At 37.1% G+C, this 22,544-nt stretch overlaps 1 protein-coding gene across 1 annotated transcript; it reads right to left on the reverse strand.

Moving 5' to 3' along the window:
* Positions 1–13,955: 13,955 nt before the first annotated feature.
* LOC131149868 (uncharacterized) lies at positions 13,956–15,061 on the reverse strand. Its single transcript, XM_058100653.1, has one exon. It carries the CDS (start codon positions 14,939–14,941, stop codon positions 14,261–14,263), a length of 681 nt encoding a protein of 226 aa, XP_057956636.1. The 5' UTR covers positions 14,942–15,061; the 3' UTR covers positions 13,956–14,260.
* Positions 15,062–22,544: the final 7,483 nt, after the last annotated feature.

A 22,544-nucleotide genomic window follows, 5' to 3' on the forward strand; every position in this document is an offset into this window, starting at 1 on the left:
TAACTACCTTTCAAGAGGCAGTGCACGGCCAAGAGAAAGATAGGTGGATGGGAGCAATGATTGAGGAGATGGAATCTTTGCATAAGAACCAAACTTGGGACTTGGTGGAGCTTCCAGATGGAAAGAGACCGATAGGGTGCAAATGGGTGTATATGAAGAAGGAAGCAATTTCAAAAAAGGAAGGAGAGAAATTCAAGACACGGTTGGTGGCAAAAGGATACTCACAGAAGAAGGGAATATATTATGATGAGATCTTTTCTCTAGTGGTACGGCATACTTCTATTAGAATTATATTAGGGTTGGTAGCTCATTATGATCTTCATTTGGAACAAATGGATGTGAAGACGGCATTTCTTCACAGTGACTTGGATGAACAAATCCACATGGTACAGCCAGAGGGATTTATTGAATCAGGAAAAGAAAATTTTGTTTGCAGGTTAAATAAGTCTCTTTATGGGCTGAAACAATCTTCAAGGCAATGGTATAAACTTTTTGATTCCTACATGATCAAGATTGGCTATAAACGGTGTAAGTATGATTGTTGCGTTTATGTGGATAAACTTGAGGATAGTTCTCTTATTTTTTTTGTTATTGTACGTCGATGACATGTCGATAGCTGCAAAGTATTTAACTGAGGTGAATCAGTTAAAGGATCTGTTGCATAAGGAATTTGACATGAAGGATCTTGGTTCAGCCAAGAAAATACTTGGAATGGAAATTCGCTGTGATAGGAATGTAGGGAGATTATGGTTATCTCAGAGCGGTTATGTGCAGAAGGTGTTGGAGAGGTTTAGCATGATTGATGCAAGACCAGTGAGTACACCTTTAGCGAATCACTTTAAGTTATCTACTGATGATTGTCCAAGTTTGAATGAGGAAATTCAAGACATGTCAAAGGTCCCCTATGCTAGTGCTGTGGGGAGTTTAATGTATGCCATGGTACGTACAAGGCCAGATTTGGCGCATGCGGTAAGCGTGGTGAGCAAGTTTCTCTCTAATCCAAGAAGGCAGCATTGGGAAGTCGTTAAATGGATATTTAGATACTTACGAGGTATATCGGGATATGGCATCATGTTTGGCAAGAAACAGAATTGTCCTACAATTATGGGGTTTGCTGATGCAGATTGTGCTGGACATATAGATGACAAAAGGTCTACAACGAGATATGTGTTTACCTTTATAGGAGGACCGGTATGTTGGAGATCCATGGTACAGTCTCTGGTTGCATTATCCAGGACTAAGGCGGAATATATGGTAGTTACCGAAACTACAAAGGAAGCCTTATCGCTTACTGGTTTAGTCAGAGAGCAAGGAATACAGCAAAATGGTGTGGTGCTGCATTGTGATAGTCAGAGTGTTATTTACTTGGTGAAGAATCAGGTATATCATGCTAGAACCAAACATATTGATGTGAGATTTCATAGGGTTCGGGAATTGATTTCTTTGGGTGAACTTCTGTTAGAGAAAGTTCATACATCTGATAATGCAACAGATATTCTAACCAAATCAGTTACTTTAGAGAAGTTCAAGCATTGCTTGGACTTGCTTCATGTCTCCAAGTGATTGAAGGGAGACAAGCCCAAACTTAACGTTTTCAAGTTCAAGGTGGAGTTGATCATATTTTAGGACTCTCCTAAGGGGCGTATAATTGCCAAGGTGGAGATTGTTATTTGTGGCTCTTATACTTTAAGAAAAGAATAAAGAAGGAAAAACATGAAGGAGATAGCATAGCAGACTCGTCGACGAGGAGTTATATTCGTCGACGAGGAGAGAGCAAAGGCTTGTCGACGAAGGCTCTAAATTTCATCGACGAGTAATTATCGAGAGCAGGTGATTTCAGATTTTTGGATTCGTCAACGAAGTTCTGTGTTCGTTGACGAAGTTTCTTCTTGGTCTCGTCAACGAAGCCCTATGTTCATCGACGAGAGACGCTTGGGTTGTGAGCAGTTTTTTAGAATTTTTGAATTTTGAATGTTGGGTGGTTGGGCAAATGGGGGGAAACCTCTGAGAAAATTTTATATATGTTATTCTGGACATATATGAGAGAATGTTGATCATTTTGAGAAGTGTATTGTGTACATCTTGATTTCTTAGTAAAAAGTGTCATTACTTCCGTGGATGTAGGCTTTGTCGAACCACGTTAAATCTTTGTGTTGTCATTCTGATTGTGTATTTTAATTCACTTGTGTTTATTTCTGCTATGCATCTTTATTATCCGATCTGACCATTTTCACAACAGAATGTCATTACTCATGTAAGGTATTTGAAAAGAACTATAAACTATGATTTATTTTATAAGAGGTGGATACCAACTATAAATAGTGATGCTAGTGTTAATACATTTTCTCTTACAGTTCCTTGTTTACCATTGGCTATACATTTCCCCTATGGGTGATGCTAAATGCTAGAAGTCTAAGAAATACCAAATAATAGTGTTGCGGAATAAAAATGTCAATGACCTCCGACGAGCCTTCCGATCTCCAATCACCTGAAAAGGATGAAAAGAAGAGTGGCTTGGAGGACCCGAGATGTACTCCGGGGGATCACTCTGATGCCTAAGTAAGGGATTGTTTTTAAAGAGGTGGTATGCAACAGTGAAGTATGGTTTAGAATGAGATGAACTTACCTCTTCTCTGAATCCCCTCTTATAATGGTGGAGTTTGACCCAAGGGTGATGCGTCATTTATGATTGACTTATGGCGCGGGCGTGAATCGCTTCCTCCATTAAGGGCATTATAGGGCAAGCGTAAATCGCTCTCACTGAGCATTTGTCTTGGTAGGAGTCTCCTCTTGACTTATGGTAGGTGATATATTTGGGATATATCAGTTGCCCCCCCTTTAGTTTCAAACCTTTTGAAACTTGTTTCCAAAGTTCTAAAGTTGTATTGTTTGTTTGTTTTTTTTTTTTTTTTTCAAACTGTCTCCTTATATTTGCCTTCCTGAGCCGAAGGGCTTGCCGAGCTAACGTTGGTGGGTAGTCGGCTTATCTGAGCTGATCTTGCTGTAATTTTGGCTTAATCGAGCCGATCGTTTTCTTGTTACGCGGCTTCCCGAGCTGGCTATTGATGAGTACATGGCTTGCCGAGCCGACATTGAAGTAGTGTCGGCTTTTACTGAGTCGGTTATTGCCCAGTATGCAACTTCCAAGCTGAGAACGTTGCAATTTCGGCTTATCCGAGCCAGTTATTGATGAATATGTGGCTTTTGAGTTGACACCATGTCAATGTCGGCTTATTCGAGCTGACTTTTTTGGGGATGTGGCTTCTCGAGCTGAGATTGAAGTAGAGTCGGCTATTTTGAGCCTATTGTTGCTAGGTATTCAGTGCCAAACCGTTTTTCGAGGGGCGTTTCATGTCGAGTAGCTCTTCAAGGGCATTTTTGTGCAGAGCAGCTTTTTAAAGGCATTTTGTGCCAAGCAGCTCTTTACGAGACTTTTTTTTGTGCCGAGTAGCTCTTTGCAAGGCTTTTTGTACCGAGCAGCTCTTTGAGCCCATTTTACTTTACCTTTATGTGTATTTCTCATCAACTGGGCCAATTTTTCTTTGCCTACTAAGTTGTGCTCATCTTTTGGGCTGTCTTCAAGCCTTATAAGCGTTGCTCATCAACTGGATCGGTTTTCTTTGCCTAATGAGTTGTGCTTATCTTTTGGGTTGTCTTTAGGCCTCATGGGCATTGCTCATCAATTGGGCCGATTTTCTTTACCTATTTAGTCGTGCTCATCTTTTGGGCTATCTTTAGGCCTCATGAGCGTTGCTCATTAGTTGCACCGGTTTTCTTTGCCTAATGAGTCATGCTTATCTTTTGGGTTGTCTTCAGACCTCATGAGTGTTGCTCATCAGTTGGGCCGATTTTCTTTACCTAATGATTTGTGCTCATCTTCTGGGCTATCTTCGGGCCTCATGAGCATTGCTCATCAGTTAGGCCAGTTTTCTTTGTCTAATAAGTTGTGCTCTTCTTTTGGACTATCTTTGGAGCTCATGAGCATTGCTCATCAATTGTGCCGATTTTCTTTGCCTAATAAGTCGTGCTTATCTTTTGGGCTATCTTCAGACCTCATGAGTGTTGCTCATCAGTTGGGCCGATTTTCTTTGCCTAATGGGTCGTGCTCATCTTTTGGGCTGTCTTCGGGCCTCATGAGTGTTGCTCCTTAGTTGGGTCATTTCTTCATGCCTCATGAGCTATACTCATCTGTTTGGGTTGTCTCTTCAATAATATTTTGGTAATTTATCTACTAGAGAACCTTACTGTGATTTTCAAATGATAGGACAATTAAGTTGTTCCCATTATTTAATCAAAATAAAAGCTAACACCAAACGGCCAGTTGTGGGTTCTACAGTGTCGTTTTCATCTTTTCACGGTAATTATCATGGCTTTAATTGTATGTAAGTCGAGCATAAAAAATTAGATTTTTGATAAAAGAAACTAGCTTGAAGGAGAAAAGTCCATACCTTGAGAATCAGGCAAGGATGATTGGTCCATCCCTGGCATTCTTTGCTAGCTTCAGATATGGATCTCCATTCCTGGCATTTTTTTTTTTTTTATAGCTTTGAGAGAAGGAGTTTCTAGCTAAATCATGGGGATACACTTCGTTGTGTACTGTATGCTTGTTTGGATATAGGTTTGGACCACTTGAACTTTGCTGATTGTAATTACTGTATGCTCCAGTCCAATTGCCATCTTGACCTCTATTGCTAAGCCCTTGTAGCTGTCCATATTCATTATATCTTCTATGATCTTGGTTGTGAGAATAAGTACCAGCTGAAGCAAACCCATTTTGATTGTGCTGAACTTGGGGTTGACCCATTGATTGTATAGACGAAGTATATGTTTCCAATGTGCGCCACTCTTGGGAAATTGTGTCAAAATACCAACGAGGGTATTGGGGATCAAAAACCATATGGTTTGGATACTTATTACTCCCTTGTGACACCTGATTCCAGCTGGAAACACCCCTAGTTATGCTACCTTCAGTCACAATTTCCACTGAGTTGTTTGCTGCAAATATGAAACTTATGATTTCCTATCAAAACCTGCCTAATCACCTGTTGAGTTTGCATCAAATCTTAAAGTAATTACTGTATGCTCCAGTCCAATTGCCATCTTGACCTCTATTGCTAAGCCCTTGTAGCTGTCCATATTCATTATATCTTCTATGATCTTGGTTGTGAGAATAAGTACCAGCTGAAGCAAACCCATTTTGATTGTGCTGAACTTGGGGTTGACCCATTGATTGTATAGACGAAGTATATGTTTCCAATGTGCGCCACTCTTGGGAAATTGTGTCAAAATACCAACGAGGGTATTGGGGATCAAAAACCATATGGTTTGGATACTTATTACTCCCTTGTGACACCTGATTCCAGCTGGAAACACCCCTAGTTATGCTACCTTCAGTCACAATTTCCACTGAGTTGTTTGCTGCAAATATGAAACTTATGATTTCCTATCAAAACCTGCCTAATCACCTGTTGAGTTTGCATCAAATCTTAAAGCCCCTTGCACATTTTCTGTTGCATCACAACCATTGACCTAATACCATTGTCCAGTTTTTGGGTCAAACTTACATCCTGGATTCAGATTTTCCCACCACGGGCTCCTATTTAGATCATGTATATTCGCATTTTGATCTGCACTTACTGCAAAACCTTGACCTTCTTGATATTGTTCACAATTAAATGAATTTGCAAAACCATCAGTTTTGAGCTCTTCATTACCAGATACAACGTTTGTTTCCCCACTCAAATTTTCTTCCACTTTAACAAGAAATTCTAGGGAATTATCTCCCAAATCACTGAAGAAATCCGAGTATGATCCAAATCCATCATCGTCATTCTGTGCAGGATCTACATTAAATGAGTTCCATTGTACCTCCTTAATACCTGACGCGTTAGATCCAATACCATCGTTCACAATGGAGTTTGATCTACCCCTAAAGTCCATGGAATCAATGTTACATTCCAGGCATCTCTCGTCTCGGTAGGAAATAGTCGTCGTCTTCGCCATCGTTGGCATCTGTAGCTTCAGAGACTGAACAGAGAGAACTATTGGAGATGATTATTATGAGTCTTCCACTAGAGAAGAGCTCGAGATCTGCAACGGCAACGAGGTTTTTGTTCAGATTATTAAGAACGGCGAACATTTTGACCGCGTCGGAAGCATGTCGAACTACTTTGGAGAAGAAGATCGGGTCGCAACTGGAGCAAGCAACTTTGGATGAACTTTTGATTCTGAGTTATTCATATATGAACGAGACGCTTTACGACGTCGATTGCATGGAAAGGATTTTAAACTACTTCCTGGTGGAGTTGGAAGAGAGATCTGTTGCTGGTATCGAAGACGATGAGGGTACCAGATCCACGAAGCTGATGTTCGTCGGGAAATTGATTAACGGATACCTATCGAAGATTGCTTCGAATGCCAATTTAAAGCCAAAAAAGTTTTACGAATTAGCCGTCACTTTTACAGAACACACTCGGCTATTCGGCGACTACGTCTACAAAGCCATTGATGTCTACATCAAGGAGCATCCATGGATATCAGAAGCAGAACAGCGAGGAAGACCTCGGTGACAGTAAAAATCTGATTAAAGCCTTCCAAAAGTGGCTTTGTCTCTTGGGCCAGGACGACAAAGTCTTTAGAGCCACCAAGATCGCGATTGTGCGAGAGCTTCTCTGTGATGCCCAAAAGGCGCTTTGCTTTGGCACGGTTGGTGCCGGGGGCAGTGGATGCAGCGGCAGAGTCGAAGGCGCCTTCTAGCATTTTCAAATGCTTCTCCTCACACTAGCTCATAGGGAAACACAGGGAGAGATCGCGCCAATGCTCTGATTTTGAATTATTTGATGAAGTCGTGACCAAGGATCGAAGATTTGGAGTAGGAAGAAAACCTCTCTAAAGCGTTCCCATAGCTGGCGCCAATTTTTGTGGAATAAAAATGTCGATGACCTCCAACGAGCCTTTCGATCTCTAATCACCTGAAAAGGATGAAAAGTAGAGTAGCTTGGAAGACCCAGGATGTATTTTGGGGAATCACTCTGATGTCTAAGTAAGAGACTGCTTTTAGAGAGGTGGTATGCAACACTAAAGTATGGTTTAGAATGAGATGAACTTACCTCTTCTCCGAATCCCCTCTTATAATGGTGGAGTTTGACTCAAAGGTGATGCGTCATTTATGAGCAACTTATGGCGCAGGCGTGAGTTGCTCCTGTAATGCCTCGATCCTATGCTCGGGCCCAAGGTGCTACTAAAACATAACATATAAATTTCTCTAATAGCATAAATAAATACAACCCGCCCTAATAAGGGAAAACAGGTGTTACATCCCCATCATCATATACATAAGCAGCGGAAAAATTTCTAATACATCAAACACATACCATAGTTTCTACCTGTTCCTAACTACATACCAAATCCATATCATAAATATATAAACGCCAAAAACATAAAAATTGTTATCTATGTCTCACCAGCTCTGACAATATCTAAAACTGTCTATCACTAGCTCGACAGTATGCTAGACTCGATCCCTCGAAGGACCTGAAACATGATTTGTATAATAGGGTGAGACACCTCTCAGTAAGATGGATTATATTATTATCAGTGTGTGGCTAGCATGAGATTTCATGTAAACATATATATGATAACATTTAAATACATTTAACTAGCATTTTAACACTGTACTGAACTGTATATCTGAAAATACATAATTTCTGAGTAATGTATTGCTGGCTCAATATAGCCCGTTCTATAGTAAATATGCCCATATATGCCTAAAAGATACAACTTGGACTGCTAAATTAGCGTCATCACGCTATCACATACTACTACGACATGCTTCCCCTCATGACGGGTTGTGCGGCTCATAGGCTGGACCTAGTATATAGCCTGCCGACTATGGCTAAGTCAAACTAAGTAGTAAGTACGATTGATCCTACCCTATAACTGGAATTATGCATCGGAGGGTCACCCGAAATTCTACATCGAATTGGGCGTCGGAATTCTACATCGGGAAGTACTCCCCAGGACTCCAATCAACTATCAAATACCCACACTCTATCTAAGATGTGTGGTTGCACTATCTCCCAACATATAACTACGGTACCATGCTCATAACATAACATTATATTCATAGGGCTCTAAAATCATATATGGCAATTTACATCATAAAACTGAAATCATAATTCATTTTCATAAAACTGTACAACAACAACAACAAAACCAAGCCTTAGTCCCACTAAGTGGGGTCGGTTATATGAATCCTTTTCCGCCAATTTATGCGATCATGGACCATCTCTTTTGATAGATTCAAAGATATTAAATCCTTACTCACTATTTCCTCCCAAGTTATTTTAGGTCTACCCCTACCCCTTCTACTGCCCCCCACAGTAACTAAGTCACTCTTCCTCACAGGTGCACTATAAGGCCTAAGTTGCAAGTGTCTATACCATCTGAGTCGTCCCTCCCTTATCTTATCTTCTATAGGAACTACACCTAACTTACCACGAATATGTTCATTCCTTAATTTATCTTTCAATGTTATACCACTCATCCATCTAAGCATCCTCATCTCGACAACTTTTACTTTTTGGATATTATGTTTCTTCGTCGCCCAACATTCTGATCCATATAGTATAGCTAGTCTTATAGCTATCCTATAAAACTTCCCTTTCAATTTTAAGGGTATTCTACGATCACATAGAACACTTGAAGCACTTCTCCATTTTACCCAACCTGCTTTAACTCTATGCATTACATCGTCTTCAATTTCTCCTTCAGCTTGCATAATAGATCCAAGGTATCGAAATCTACAAGTGCTATTTATTTCTTCATCTTCAAGTTTAACTTTGTCTCCAATATTCCTCCTATCATTACTAAAATTACATTTCATATATTTTGTTTTATTTCTACTTATCTTAAAGCCTCTAGATTCCAAAGCTTCTCTCCATAATTCTAACTCAGCCTCTACTCCATCCCTAGTTTCTTCAATTAATACAATATCATCTGCAAATAACATACACCATGGAACCTCTTTTTGAATACTCTTAGTCAATTGGTCCATCACTAAAGCAAAAAGATAAGGACTCAAAGCAGATCCTTGATGTACACCTATGGTAATTGGAAATTCTCTAGTTTCTCCATCTATAGTCTTTACACTAGTCATTACTCCATCGTACATATCCTTAATGACATCGGTATACCTACAACATACATCCTTTTTTTCTAAAACCCACCATAGAACTTCCCTAAGTATCCTATTATATGCTTTCTCAAGGTCAATAAATATCATATGCAAGACCCTTTTCTTTTCCCTAAACTTTTCCATTAATCTTCTTCAAAGATAAATGGCTTCTGTGGTAGATCTCCCAGGCATAAAACCAAATTGATTTTCTGACATCTTCGTTTCTAACCTTAATCTTTGTTCAACTACTCTTTCCCATAGTTTCATCGTATGACTCATAAGTTTAATTCCACGATAGTTATTACAATTTTGAATATCTCCTTTATTTTTGTATATAGGTATTAAAGTGCTTTTCCTCCATTCATCTGGCATTTTCTTAGTTTTTACAATTGTATTAAATAAATTAGTTAACCATATAATTCCGTTATCACCCACGCATTTCCAAACTTCAATTGGGATGTTATCTGGTCCCATAGCTTTCCCATTTTTCATCTTTTTTAGTGCAAACTTAACTTCGTTAACTCTAATTTTGCGAATAAATCTTATATTTTTAGTCTTTTCCTCATTTGACAATTCTAAATTTAAGCCTTCTATTTGGTTTTCATTAAACAACTTACTAAAGTAACTTCCCCATCTTTCTTTAATATTTTCGTCCTTAACCAAGACAATATCATCCTCACTTTTTATACATTTTACATTTCCTAAGTCCTTATTCTTCCTTTCTCTAGCTTTAACAAGTTTAAATATATCTCTTTCCCCTTCTTTTGTACCTAATCTATCATACAAACTATTAAATGATCTATGTTTAACTTCACTAACGGCCCTTTTTGTATCTTTTCTTGCCTCCTTATATTTTTCAAAGTTATCTCTGTTTCTACATTTTTGCCACGTTTTATACCAAATTCTTTTTGTCTTTATGATTTTTTGTACATCTTTATCCCACCACCAACTTTCTTTGCTATTTGAGAATCTTCCCCTTGATTCGCCTAAAATCTCTTTTGCTATCTTTTTAATAGAGCTAGCTAATCTATTCCAAAGAGTATTTGAATCTATCCCATCCTCTAAGGTCCAATCCCCATCTTTGATCATTTTATCTTTAAATTTTATTATATTTTCTCCTTTTAGGTTCCACCATCTAGTTCTCCTACACTGGTTTATTTTATCCTTTTTCTTCCATTTTTTTATGCATATATCTAACACTAACACTCTATGTTGTGTGGTTAGACTTTCACCTGGAATAACTTTACAATCCTTGCATGATAAATGATCTACCCTCCTAGTTAAAAAAAAATCTATTTGACTTCTATTTTGTCTACTTTTAAAAGTTATTAAGTGTTCTTCTCTCTTCTTAAAGCAAGTATTCATTATACTAAAATCATATGACATAGCAAAGTCTAAGATCATCTCCCCAGACTCATTTTTGTCTCCATATCCATATCCTCTATGTATCCTTTCATAATTTTTATTATCTCTTCCAACATGTCCATTCAGATCTCCTCCTATAAATATTTTCTTAGTCCCTGGTATGCCTTGTATAATACTATCCATATCTTCCCAAAATTGTATCTTAAGATTTTCTGCTAAGTCCACTTAAGGAGCATAAGCACTAATGATATTTATTATCTCTTGTCCTAATACCATTTTGATTTTTATAATTCTATCCCTTACTCTAGTTACATCCACAATGCTATCTTTTAAGTTTTTGTCTATAATAATGCCTACTCCATTCTTATGTTTTTCTTTTCTAGTGTACCAAAGTTTAAATCCTGATTTATCGATTTCTCTAGCTTTCTCCCCCATCCACTTAGTTTCTTGAAGGCAAAGTATATTAATTCTTCTTCTAATCATTGTATCCACAATTTCCATGCTTTTACCCGTAAGTGTCCCTATATTCCAAGTTGCTAATCTAATCCTAGTTTCCTGAACTAATGTTTTTACCTGCCCACGTCCAGAATGATGCAGGAACCCTCGCATATTTGACACCGTACCCGGGCGCCGACACGGCGCGTTGCTTCGGGGCAACGACCTAGCCTACCCTCGCCCACTTTTCACTACACTCGGGTGGTTCAAGTGCAACGCGTCGCTTGTAAGGGATGCCCCAGTAAATATTCTGTGGAATATCTATCATAAACTATCTTGATATAAAACTGGCATATCAGACTTGACATTTAGCCATCATATCACATATCGGCTTATAGTCGTCATATCACATCTCGGCATCTAGCTGTTACAATTCAGTATTACACAAAACCTATTCATTCATACTAATTAAAACTGCACTCATACCATACAATTTTTCACTTGGTAAACCATAAATAAAATAACTATTTGAAAAAATAGACATTGTGCTGAAAATAGGGATATGAGTATCTCTAAGTTGTTATTTTACTAAAATATAGATACGTAGTTAAGTACAGGAAAAACAGAGATAATCAACCTTATCGCCTTTGGTTCGTATTAAAACATGCCTACGCTTTGAAACCTCAAATTTTCAATCGGTGAAAACGTTCAGAAAGTCCAATACTTTAATCCAAAAAAAAAAAACATATTCGAATTTAATCGGCTGGTTTTGAAAATAAAGTATTTTAACCGAATCCTAGGCTCGAAAACCTAGGAAAAGTCATAACTATATATATATATATATATATAAACATATCCAGTATTTTAATCGGTTAAAACTTACAAAAGTAACTGACATAATATAATCCCCTTACCTGATTCCCAAAAAACGACACGAAACTCTTGAAAAACGAAACCTTAACTTTTGGAGCGGGGCCTGAAAACGAGATCCATGAGCCGAGAGGAGGGAAAGAGAATCAAAGAGCACTCGTGAGTGATCCGAGAGACTTAGAGAGAGAGTGAGACGTGAGAGAGAGAGAGAGAGAGAGAGAGATATAAAATAAAAACATAACTTAGCCCATAAGTAACTTAAAATATCTCCTCCAAGATATTTTTATGTAAATATCTAAAAATATCTCCTCCAAGATATTTATTATTATATATATTTTTTATTTTTTTATTTTTTATTTTTTTCTATTCAGGTTACTACAGCTCCCCCCGTCAAGGGCATTATAGCGTAGGCGTAAATCACTCTAACTAAGCACTTGTCTTGGTGGGAGCCTCCTCTTAACTTATGGTAGATGATATATTTGGGTATATCAAATAGAAAATTCAACTAGGAGACTAAGCTTATTGCTTTTTAGCTTAGTTGGTGAAGAAGTTGGTTGGGTGCAAGATTGTTATGAAATACCTATACAGGACCAACAAACACCACTTGTGTTGATACATTTTGATACTATTATAGCACTGGCAGAGTAAATAATAGTTTTATAATGACAAATTTAAATCAATAAGAAGAAAACATACTGTTGTGAGCTCTCTCTCTCTCTCTCTCTCTCTCTCTCTCTCTCTCTCTCTCCAATTGTTCAATTTTGAAATTAGGGAAAAAACCCTTGGTTAGAGATACGATCAAAAAATCGAAACCTAAGAACTCTATATCTTGCTTTATCTAGTTTCTTAAGCAACCTCCAAACTTGGGTAAGGACATAAGAGGCAATTGTTAAAGGTAGAGGATGTATGTATCAATGGTTACGAGAACCACATGGATAGTAGAGTGATTACTCTTAGAAATAACTATTAATGTAAAAAAGAAGATGAAATGAGGGACTTACAATATAGCAATTATCTTGTCAAACGAACTCAAGCGCCCTTCAAAGTATAGAAGGGGGAGCTCTGCTATTTGGTCAATTCATATGCTACAAATGATATTTTTCATATACTTGGTCTCACTTTCTACCTTACGAACAATATTACTAGACGATTCAGCTAACTTGAGCATCGTAGGAGGACCCTCCACCCTAAGTCAACAGTGTCTAGGGCCTTGAAGCACTTTTCTCTTTAGTGGTAAGTCAACCTTTTATTTTTTGTTTTGTTTTTTTTATTTTTTCAAAATTTTATTTTATTTTATTTTGGTAGGGGCGATGGACTAAATAGCTTGACTAGACAAAATCAATCTACTTTCCAGAATTTGCACAAACACAGCATCCAAATATAAGTCTCATATATATATATATATAGAGGTACATTAATGTTCAGCATAGGCTAGGTAGACTATTATATATAACCCTAGCCTATGCTGAATATTTATGAACTTGAATAATGTTTTGGCAACCAAATAAAGATTGATGTAATCTAAGAGAGAATCAAAAGGCACCCAAATTTTCTTTTAACCAATAGGAATGAGGAAACATTAGGGTAGATTTGACTTTGTCAAAGAGTAATAGAGTTTTATTAAGTCTTCTTTTGGCAATAAAATATGGCCATCAAAACCAATTGAAATTAGGAAACATTGGGTAGATTTGACTTTGTGAGGAATGCCATTTTCCTCCTCTCAGTGCGAATGGAGCCCACCCAACGTGACCTCAGATTCAGCCCCTCTTTCCATCCTATTTCTCACTCACCTCAATCCCTTTCCCAGCTCCCCTTTCGGTGATATTTCAGTTACCCAACTCATGAAGATGCTAATTAAATTCAAAAGAATATTAATTAATTTGGACTCCATGATTTGATTTTTCTTTTCTTTTTCCCTCACATATGGAAATTGATAGTTTGCATGCCCAGGGAAAACCTAATTAGTTTGTTTTCACTCCTCCCATTTTTATTTATCTGTTTATTGCTAAATTGAAGAGGCAGTTCAACATTTTCATTTCTTTTCTCCAAAATTGTGCATCTACTAGTACTAGCTAGCATGCATGATCATTCATACCAAACAAGCAAGCCCTCACAATCAAACCCAGTTAAAATATTAATTTTTTAAAAACAAAAGAACACTGAAGGAGAAGAAAAAAATAATAATAAAACGTAAAAGTAAAAGAAAAAATCTTCGAAACGATATCATATCTCTAGCATTCCAGGTAGCTAGGTAGGTTTATAGGTAGCTAGCTGACATTGCCATTTCCGACCAAGTGAGAATTAACAAACATATATTTACATCGGTCAATGGTTCCCCCCCTGCGCCAAAAAGTCAGAACCTTCTACTTTATCCGATTCCTTTCATATCTTTCACCTTTAAAATATTCATATTTCTCAAAACATGTAACCATTAGCTCCCGGCCTGCCGGCGACGGACCCCCGCGCCGGCCTGTACGGCACCTGGGAGGGCACTCCGCCCTCCCCTATCAATCCGTCGGACACCCCCATCCCTTCCCTAGGGACGCTGCTCCCTGCTGGTCTCTGATCATGGTCGTGGTGTGCTTGAAAGTACTGCAGCTGCAGCTGCTGCTGCTGCTGATGTTGGTGCGAGCCCCCCACTGCGGCAGGAAACAACACTGCACCACCACCAGGGTGGTTAACATAATTCTGCTGCCTGTGGAGGTGGGCTCCTCCGATCCCGAAATTGAAGTTGAGACCGCCGGAGGCGGGGGAGGACGAGAAGGGCCCGCACGGACCGCCCGTGAACTGCTGCACCATGGCCCGGAAGTTGGTGGTGTCGGTGTTGAGAAGGGTGGTGGGGGTCCGCCGCGACGCCCTCGACCGCCGCCGCACCGGTTTCGAAACTCGGCCCTCGGCGTTCAGGTGGGCGGCGGCGCCGGAGTTCACAGAGGAGGTGATGGTGGTGGTGACGACGGTGGCGTCGGAGACGACTCGATCGCCCAACATGGTTTGCGGGGGGCGGGAGTCCCGGGGAGGGAGCGGTTGGGCCGGAAACGAGGTGGTAGGGGGGTAGTAGTGGAGCCAGTCTCCCAGACCGGACATGGTTTGGCTCATGGCCACATAGGAGGAAGGAGGCGGGAGGGTTGGGAAAGAGAGGTGAGCGATGGGCTGTGGTATATATGGATCGAAATTGCGACGGATGCGGACTGTGGAGGGAGAAGGGAGACTTTGGGGAGATCTGGACCGTCGGCTTGCTTTTGGCTTAATAAAGGGGAAGGGTAGAAGATGGCACGTGGGCGAATGGCGGAATAATTTTGGCGTGTTATGAGATTCTGGAAGTCTTTTTACATTTTGGGCAAGAGCGAGGGGCGAGGGGCGAGGGGGATTATTATTTATTTATTAAACCCCAAAAATTAAAAAATAAAATAAGAATAAAAATGAAGTGGGAGGTTGGTTCCGGGAAGAAGAGGCAAAAGGCGGGCAGCGCGGTTTGTCGCTGATGGCATTATAGTTGGTGACGTGGTGAGGTTGAATGGCCACGCCGTTTTGACACTTGAAAGTTGAAAGTGAAGACGGGCGATGGGTCTCCAAATGGGGTTTTACTCCTAGGAAACAACTAAGCAGCACCCCATCTGCTCCCACTCACTGTCACCATATTCATTGGCACGCTTGGCGCCGCTCAACTTCTACTTCTCAATCAAAATGGATAAAAAATTCATCAACTGCGATCGAATCCAAACACCATAATCGAATTAAATGAGTCAAATACAATTTCATTTTTTTTATTCGCATTTAAATAAGTAATATAAGATTTTGTCCGACGGATGGATATTCGCCTATCCGTTCCATATGCTCGTGTTTATTAGGCACCAAATCAATAAGCATAAGCTCTATTAGTTAAGGTCTAATCTCACACTCTCAACTTTTCCACAACCTATATGCATATCTAGGTATATCCTATGCCCATATTCAAACTCAAGCTTAGATGCTCAACTTTTTTGTGATTAAAATAAAAGTCTCTATCTCTCAAAAATAAAACATATATAATTTTGTGATTAGTTATTAAATGTTTAATATATTACCAAATTTTGATTTTAAAAATAACTAAATATTACGAATGAAAATGACGGATTATCCGTCATCCGTCATGGATTATTCAATCCAAACCGCCATAAATCCGTAACTTAAATGAGTCATATATAGATTGTAATATTCTTACCCGATAATCCGCCACGGATTAAATTTCAGGTAAGAAAGAACATCAGAGGTTCAATTCCTAATAGAAACACTCACGGAGCCAACGGTACCTGTGGATGGTGAGAATATACTCTATGAGCTAGCGGGAACCGTGGATGGTGAAAGTTCGTTATGTGAGCCAGCGGGGACCGTAGATGATGACAGTTCTCTGTGAGCCAACGGGGATCGTGGATGGTAATGGAGATGTGTCCCGTGGGTCGGGTTAGCCGAACGTCTAATTGATACACGGAAGTTGTGTCCGCATTCCGAACTTTACCTAATTAGCGAGACTTAGGGGGAGGACGCTGATCCGTAGGTTTGGTACTGCACCAGGGGATCCGAAGGGCTTGTTGGTTGCTGGAGTTCTTATGTAAATATATATATATATATATAGATATATATATATATATATATATATAAATAGATTTTGTGGATAAAACTCCAAGTGTGAAGAATCTATCACTAATTGTGTCACTAATAAATATATTGAGTAAGTTGTGTTTGTTTTTCATCACAATGAACATTATAATTAAGGCGAGATACATATTAGGCAGGAATTAACGGTCGCAAAAACAAAAAGAGAGTGATATAAATGCCACCACTAGACCTATAGCAATATTATTTAGCAAGGATATGGGGGCCAAAAAATGATATCCCTTTGGTTCATAATTTTATGGGTCATTAGCAATAAGAGAAATTCGCCACAAAATAAGTGAGGTATTAAAGATTATTAATTAAATATTTTCTCATTAAACCCTTTCCCCCCCTTTTTCCCCTTTAGCTCTTAGGTTTCACTCATTCTACATCATTTTGCTTTCATTGATGAGCATTGTGTAGAAGGGCTGACATTATGTAGGAGGGCAGACATTGTTACAATCGTCATCCTTTTCATAGTTGGCAACCCTCTCTTGATCTCTTCCTCTCACCCTCTACATATGATATTAGCCTAAAAATTGGATTTCTACACATTCAAAGATTTTCTCTAAGACTGAAGATTTGATTTTGACACGAAGTTTTGTGTCCACAATAAGATTTCAACTTCATTTTTTTTTTTTTTTAATCAATCTCTTCGCTAGTTTAAGTGATGTGTACATTTTTCTAATTTTGAATTTCATTTTTATTTTGATTATCTAAATTCTTATGCAATCCTTTTCTATGATAGATTAGACAACAAAGTTGCAGTTATATGTAGTAAATTTAAGATCACATATAACAATTCATCAATAAATTTTCTTAAGATATATATATATATATATATATATATATATATATATTTAAGACTTTGATCTTTGCAAATGATTTGTTTTAGGTAGTTCTAGAGGAAACTCTCTTTCAAACTTCATAATTTTTTTTTATTTTAATTATTTATTTCCTTTTTCTTTCACTTACTATTCTCCTTTCCTATGTAGTATGTGCTTATTTTTATGAGCATTTGAGGTACGTTTTTTAAAAATATGTTTTATTATAGGGTTATTGCCTCTAATTTTCTTTCTTAACTTTCAGTTGTTTTGTTCAATGTGTGATTGTTGTTTTCACTTTATTAAGTTTTTAGATTTTGACAAGTTCTTAACTTTTTAGTGGAGGTTTTGTTATGATTTGGCTTCTTGTTGAAATATGCTTTGATGTTTCATTTTGAAGACTAGAAGGTTTGGCTGCTATAGGATTATGTTAAAGAATACAATTTTTTCTTTCAAAGATTTTGCTTTTGCTTTCATGCTTACCTCAGTCATTGAAATTAATAAACAATGATTAAACTAGCAAAAACCCCCTATTCCATAGAATGAACTTGATAAACAATGATTAAACTAGCGAAAACCCCTTATTGCATAGAATGAACTTGATTTTGCATGCGTGTCATTGATCTTGTGGGAAAATAATCAAACAAGCACAATGATTTTGCTTATTATTTTTTTTTTAAGGAAAAAAATACATTTACGTCCCCTAAATTATACCACCGATTACAATTGTCCCCTTGAAATTTTAAGAGCGACATTTACGACCCTCCCCCCCCCCCCCCCCGCCCCAAAAATCTATATTTATGGTTGTAAAAGTCCCTTTTACTAAAATAAAATAGTTAAATTTAATGAATTATGGTAATGCATATGACACATGAATGATTATTAATTTTGTCTAAAAATATAGAAAATTAGTTGAGCCATAAGAAAAAAAAAGAAAAGGTAAAATTTTGAGAAATTAAATAGTTAATTCTATAAAATAAAATAAAAAAATGCTATATTTCCATTACACAGGTAGTACATTATACATTAATATAATAGCATATAGTATATATTATAATTTTTATTCATTTGCATAACATATATCTTATGAATTACACCATACTATTTAAAAAGCTTAATTAAAGATTAATATAAAAAATAATTTTTTACTTATTCATAAAATCTAATGCAATTCATACATAGAGAATATTATAAAAGATATTTAAAACTTAACAACAGTTCCGATAGTTCTACAATTGTTTGATTCTTTTCTTCGAGAAGTCGCTACCAATTAAGGTATCTAGAGTGAAATTAAAATAAAAGGGTATAAAAATATCTTATTATTTTAATTCATGGATGACAACTCTAATATTGTAACGCCTTGACCCTCTAGGTGGGCTCAGAGTGTTACTATTCATACATAACATGCATATCTCTGATACCAACTATAACATCTTGACCCTCTAGGTAGGTCCGGACTGCTACTATACATACATAACATGCATATCTCTAATACCATAAATATACTACCCACCCAAATAAAGGAAATCGGGTGTTTCATACTGAACTTTATATTCATACACAACGGAAAACATAAACATACATCATCTAATAAAACTTACCAGAGTTTCCAACTATTTCCTCACATACATCCATACATAACTAAAGACATAACCTGCTATTACAATCCCCAAAAAGACGACCTGGCCAAAGCCCAGTACATAAACAAGAACTTACATAAACTAACAAAAACACTATGCTTCAGAGTCCCTCTAGAAGTCTAGGACCGATTTCCTTCAGGACCTGAAATAAGATTTGTATATTGGGGTGAGACACTTCTCAGTAAGGTAGATCATACTACATCAGTATGTGACTACATGAGTTTATTCTAGTAGAAAGCAGTTACACATATAAATCATTCTAAATCCTATTATATATATATATATATATATATATATATATATATATATATATAATTCCGGCATAAGATAATTCAACTCATTAGAAGCAAAAGCTCCCAAGGTTGGGGCAAAGTAACGCCCTGAACCCTTAAACTCAGGTCCGGTGCGTTATACTTGATCATATCCTAATAAATCATAATCCATAACATACGCAGCGGAAAACATAAACATAATTTCCCAATTATAATAATAGAGTTTTCTAAAATCTATCTATAATCCATAATATATTATCCATCACCTGCATTTCCATAAATACATAACTCCCAAAACAATTCAGTATTTTTACAATCATTCCTTACTCAATAGCCTTAAAATATAAAGACATAAAACATAAATATTTACATTCCCCAAAATTAACATAGAAATATACCCTTTTCTTTTTCTATTTCCTAATAATGCTATAAAAACATCGAGCTCTCTAAGCTCGATCTTGAGGAGGTCCTGAAAAAAAATACATTTATATTCGGGTGAGACACATCTCAGTAAGGGAAGAAATAATATATTAAAACAATTTGTGGCTAACATGAGTTTATATAACAACATAAAATTTAATATTTGAAAATCATTAACATAATTTCTAAAATCATTCCCTGAACCTAATCAAACACATGCAAATGTTTAACCCACGAGATTACCCGAGGATAGGGGTGATTACCTGCCCATACAAGTAGCACCCTTCTGCTATGATATTTAGGCAACCCAAAGGTCGTAGCTAAAGCATATCAGGGCACTCACCTTACTTAGTAAGCCCTCAAGTGATAAATTGATCTCGTACTCACACAGTTCATACAAAAGTTTATTGGCGAAGGCCCTAAGGATAAGGAAATCTACTCGCCCATACAAGTAGGTTCCCTCTGCCTTAGTACGTTATGCGGCCACTGCCACATCTGTAGCTACTAGTGCACTCGCCTTACTCAGCAAGCCCTCAGGCGAAAGGTACGCCTCGCCCAATCGTAACTTGTTCTATGTACATACATACTTCTAATATTATAATACATCATTCTTTCTATCATTATTCAATCATACACATCTGTTCATATTCATGATTTAACATTGCATTACATTTCACTTTAAGTGACTCTTTCCCATTTTACATTGTTCACATTTCAAATTTTAGTTCCATTTCATTCATTTCCCTTTTCATTTCATTTCATTTTATACCCAGCATCTTTCAGCTGTTTTACCCAGCATATTTTAGCTGTTACACATTTACCCAGCATTTTTCAGCTGTCATACATTTACCCAGCCACTTTCAGTTGTTTTACCTAGCATTTTTCAGCTGTTACACATTTACCAAGCCACTTTCAGCTGTTTTACCCAGCATATTTTAGCTTTCATACATTTACCCAGTCACTTTCAGCTGTTTTACCCAACATATTTCAGCTATTTACCCAGCATATTTCAGCTATTTACATGGTTGCATTAACACACACAAGCAGCATATTTCATTTAACATTTTCATACTCAGTTCATTCCCTGTATATCATGCATCTCATACATATAACATATTTCCACACAACATTCCTATTTACTCATGTCACACAATTTAGCAGTAAAATTCATACATTGCCTGAAAATAAACCAACCCACAATTAACATTCATATACTAGAAAAATACTTTTAATTTCTTGCATAATTATTTTGAAAAAAATATTTCACTTTCATCAGTTCAATTTCACATATACATATCTAATAAACAGTCCTAAATTCAGAAAAACATAATTTAAATGGTTGACATTTTAAACCCATACCGAAACATATACACGTACATATAACACAATTTAATTTTCATTAAATTTATAAAAATTCTAATTTAATATATATTTTCCCCTTACCTGATTTCTTGAACTACACCGATAGGGACTCCAAAAAAAGTATCTACGACGCTCACCCGGACCCTGAATCAAAAATTCTAGTTCCATGTAATTAATCATGAATAAAATATTATTTTAATATTTCCTAAACCCATAAATTCTAAATAAATAAATATACCCTTAAATATAGTCAAATTACCAAATTTCTCAAATCTCACTCTCGCTTTGGAGTGGGGCCTAGAAAACCCCAATTGAAAGTTTACCTACACCAAAATGACGACAATCGTGATTAGGATCACGTGGTGGTACCCGATAGTCAATTTAACCACATATTAACAGCGAAATTGGGAAAATGGAAAAAAATTACCTTTTCCCAGGAGCAGTGCCTAAGCCGTTCCCATGAAAAATATGCTCCAGTAGAAATGTCGAAACTAAAACCAGGAATCCAACGGCACCTTCCGTTTCCCGATCCGCCGCAAACTCGTCAAGAAATTAAGAGAGAGAGAGAGACGGAGACGGAGATGGCCGTTGGACGCGCAGGAATGAGCAGAAGGGGGGGGGGGCGTGCCTTCTCTGGATCTCCTGAATCTTCAGGAGAAAAGTTACCTTTTGTTTAAAATCTACCCACCTCCTAAAGCTTAGAAGCTTCAGGAGGGTTATTATATATATATATATATATATATATATATATATATATATATATATTAATATATATTAATATGTTATGTTATGTAATTTAACTAATGATTAACATTACTTAGTTAATTACTTAATTTAATTAATTCAATTAAATATCGTTTAGTTAATTTATTAATTCAATTAAATAATACTTAATTAATAATTTATTTTATTTATTATTTTTTTTCCAATTATTTTAATCATTTTAATTTTTCTGGTATTTACAAGTAGGGTACAGGCTCATATACTGTATGATCCCTCGACTCGGTACTCAAAACTATAACTTTACCCATTTTATTTTTAAATCATGTATATGCCTAATGAACTCATCTCAGCTTTGAAACATCATATTAACACCATTTACTTCCCCCGTGGTATGGGTTGTGCATTTACAATGCTCTGATCTAGACTTGGGGGCACCAGGCTAGTCATGCTACTCTCTTCAGTATGACTTGGCCTACACCACCCTGGTCTGTGATCAACCAGTGACCCTTCTTACCAAGTCAACTAATTCGACACCCACACTCAAGAATAACGTGTGGTTGCACTGTATCTCTTATGCTAGCAATGGTACCGTGCTCTCTTGGTAATAAGCTTTCTCAAGCGGTTCATAATTCATATATACAATTTATATCGAAAGCACAATAACCTGTTTTCATTCATAAAGCATTTAAGCAGTTTCAGTATTTTTCACAATTCATTCATTCATTGGTATAAACCAACACACACATCTCTCGGTTTAACCTTAGTACATACATCTCTCGGTATTTAACCGGCATCTCTTTTCTACATTTCTTGATAACAATTTGGA

The sequence above is a fragment of the Malania oleifera genome, chromosome 2, assembly GCF_029873635.1.
Source record: "Malania oleifera isolate guangnan ecotype guangnan chromosome 2, ASM2987363v1, whole genome shotgun sequence".
Lineage (NCBI taxonomy): Eukaryota > Viridiplantae > Streptophyta > Magnoliopsida > Santalales > Ximeniaceae > Malania > Malania oleifera.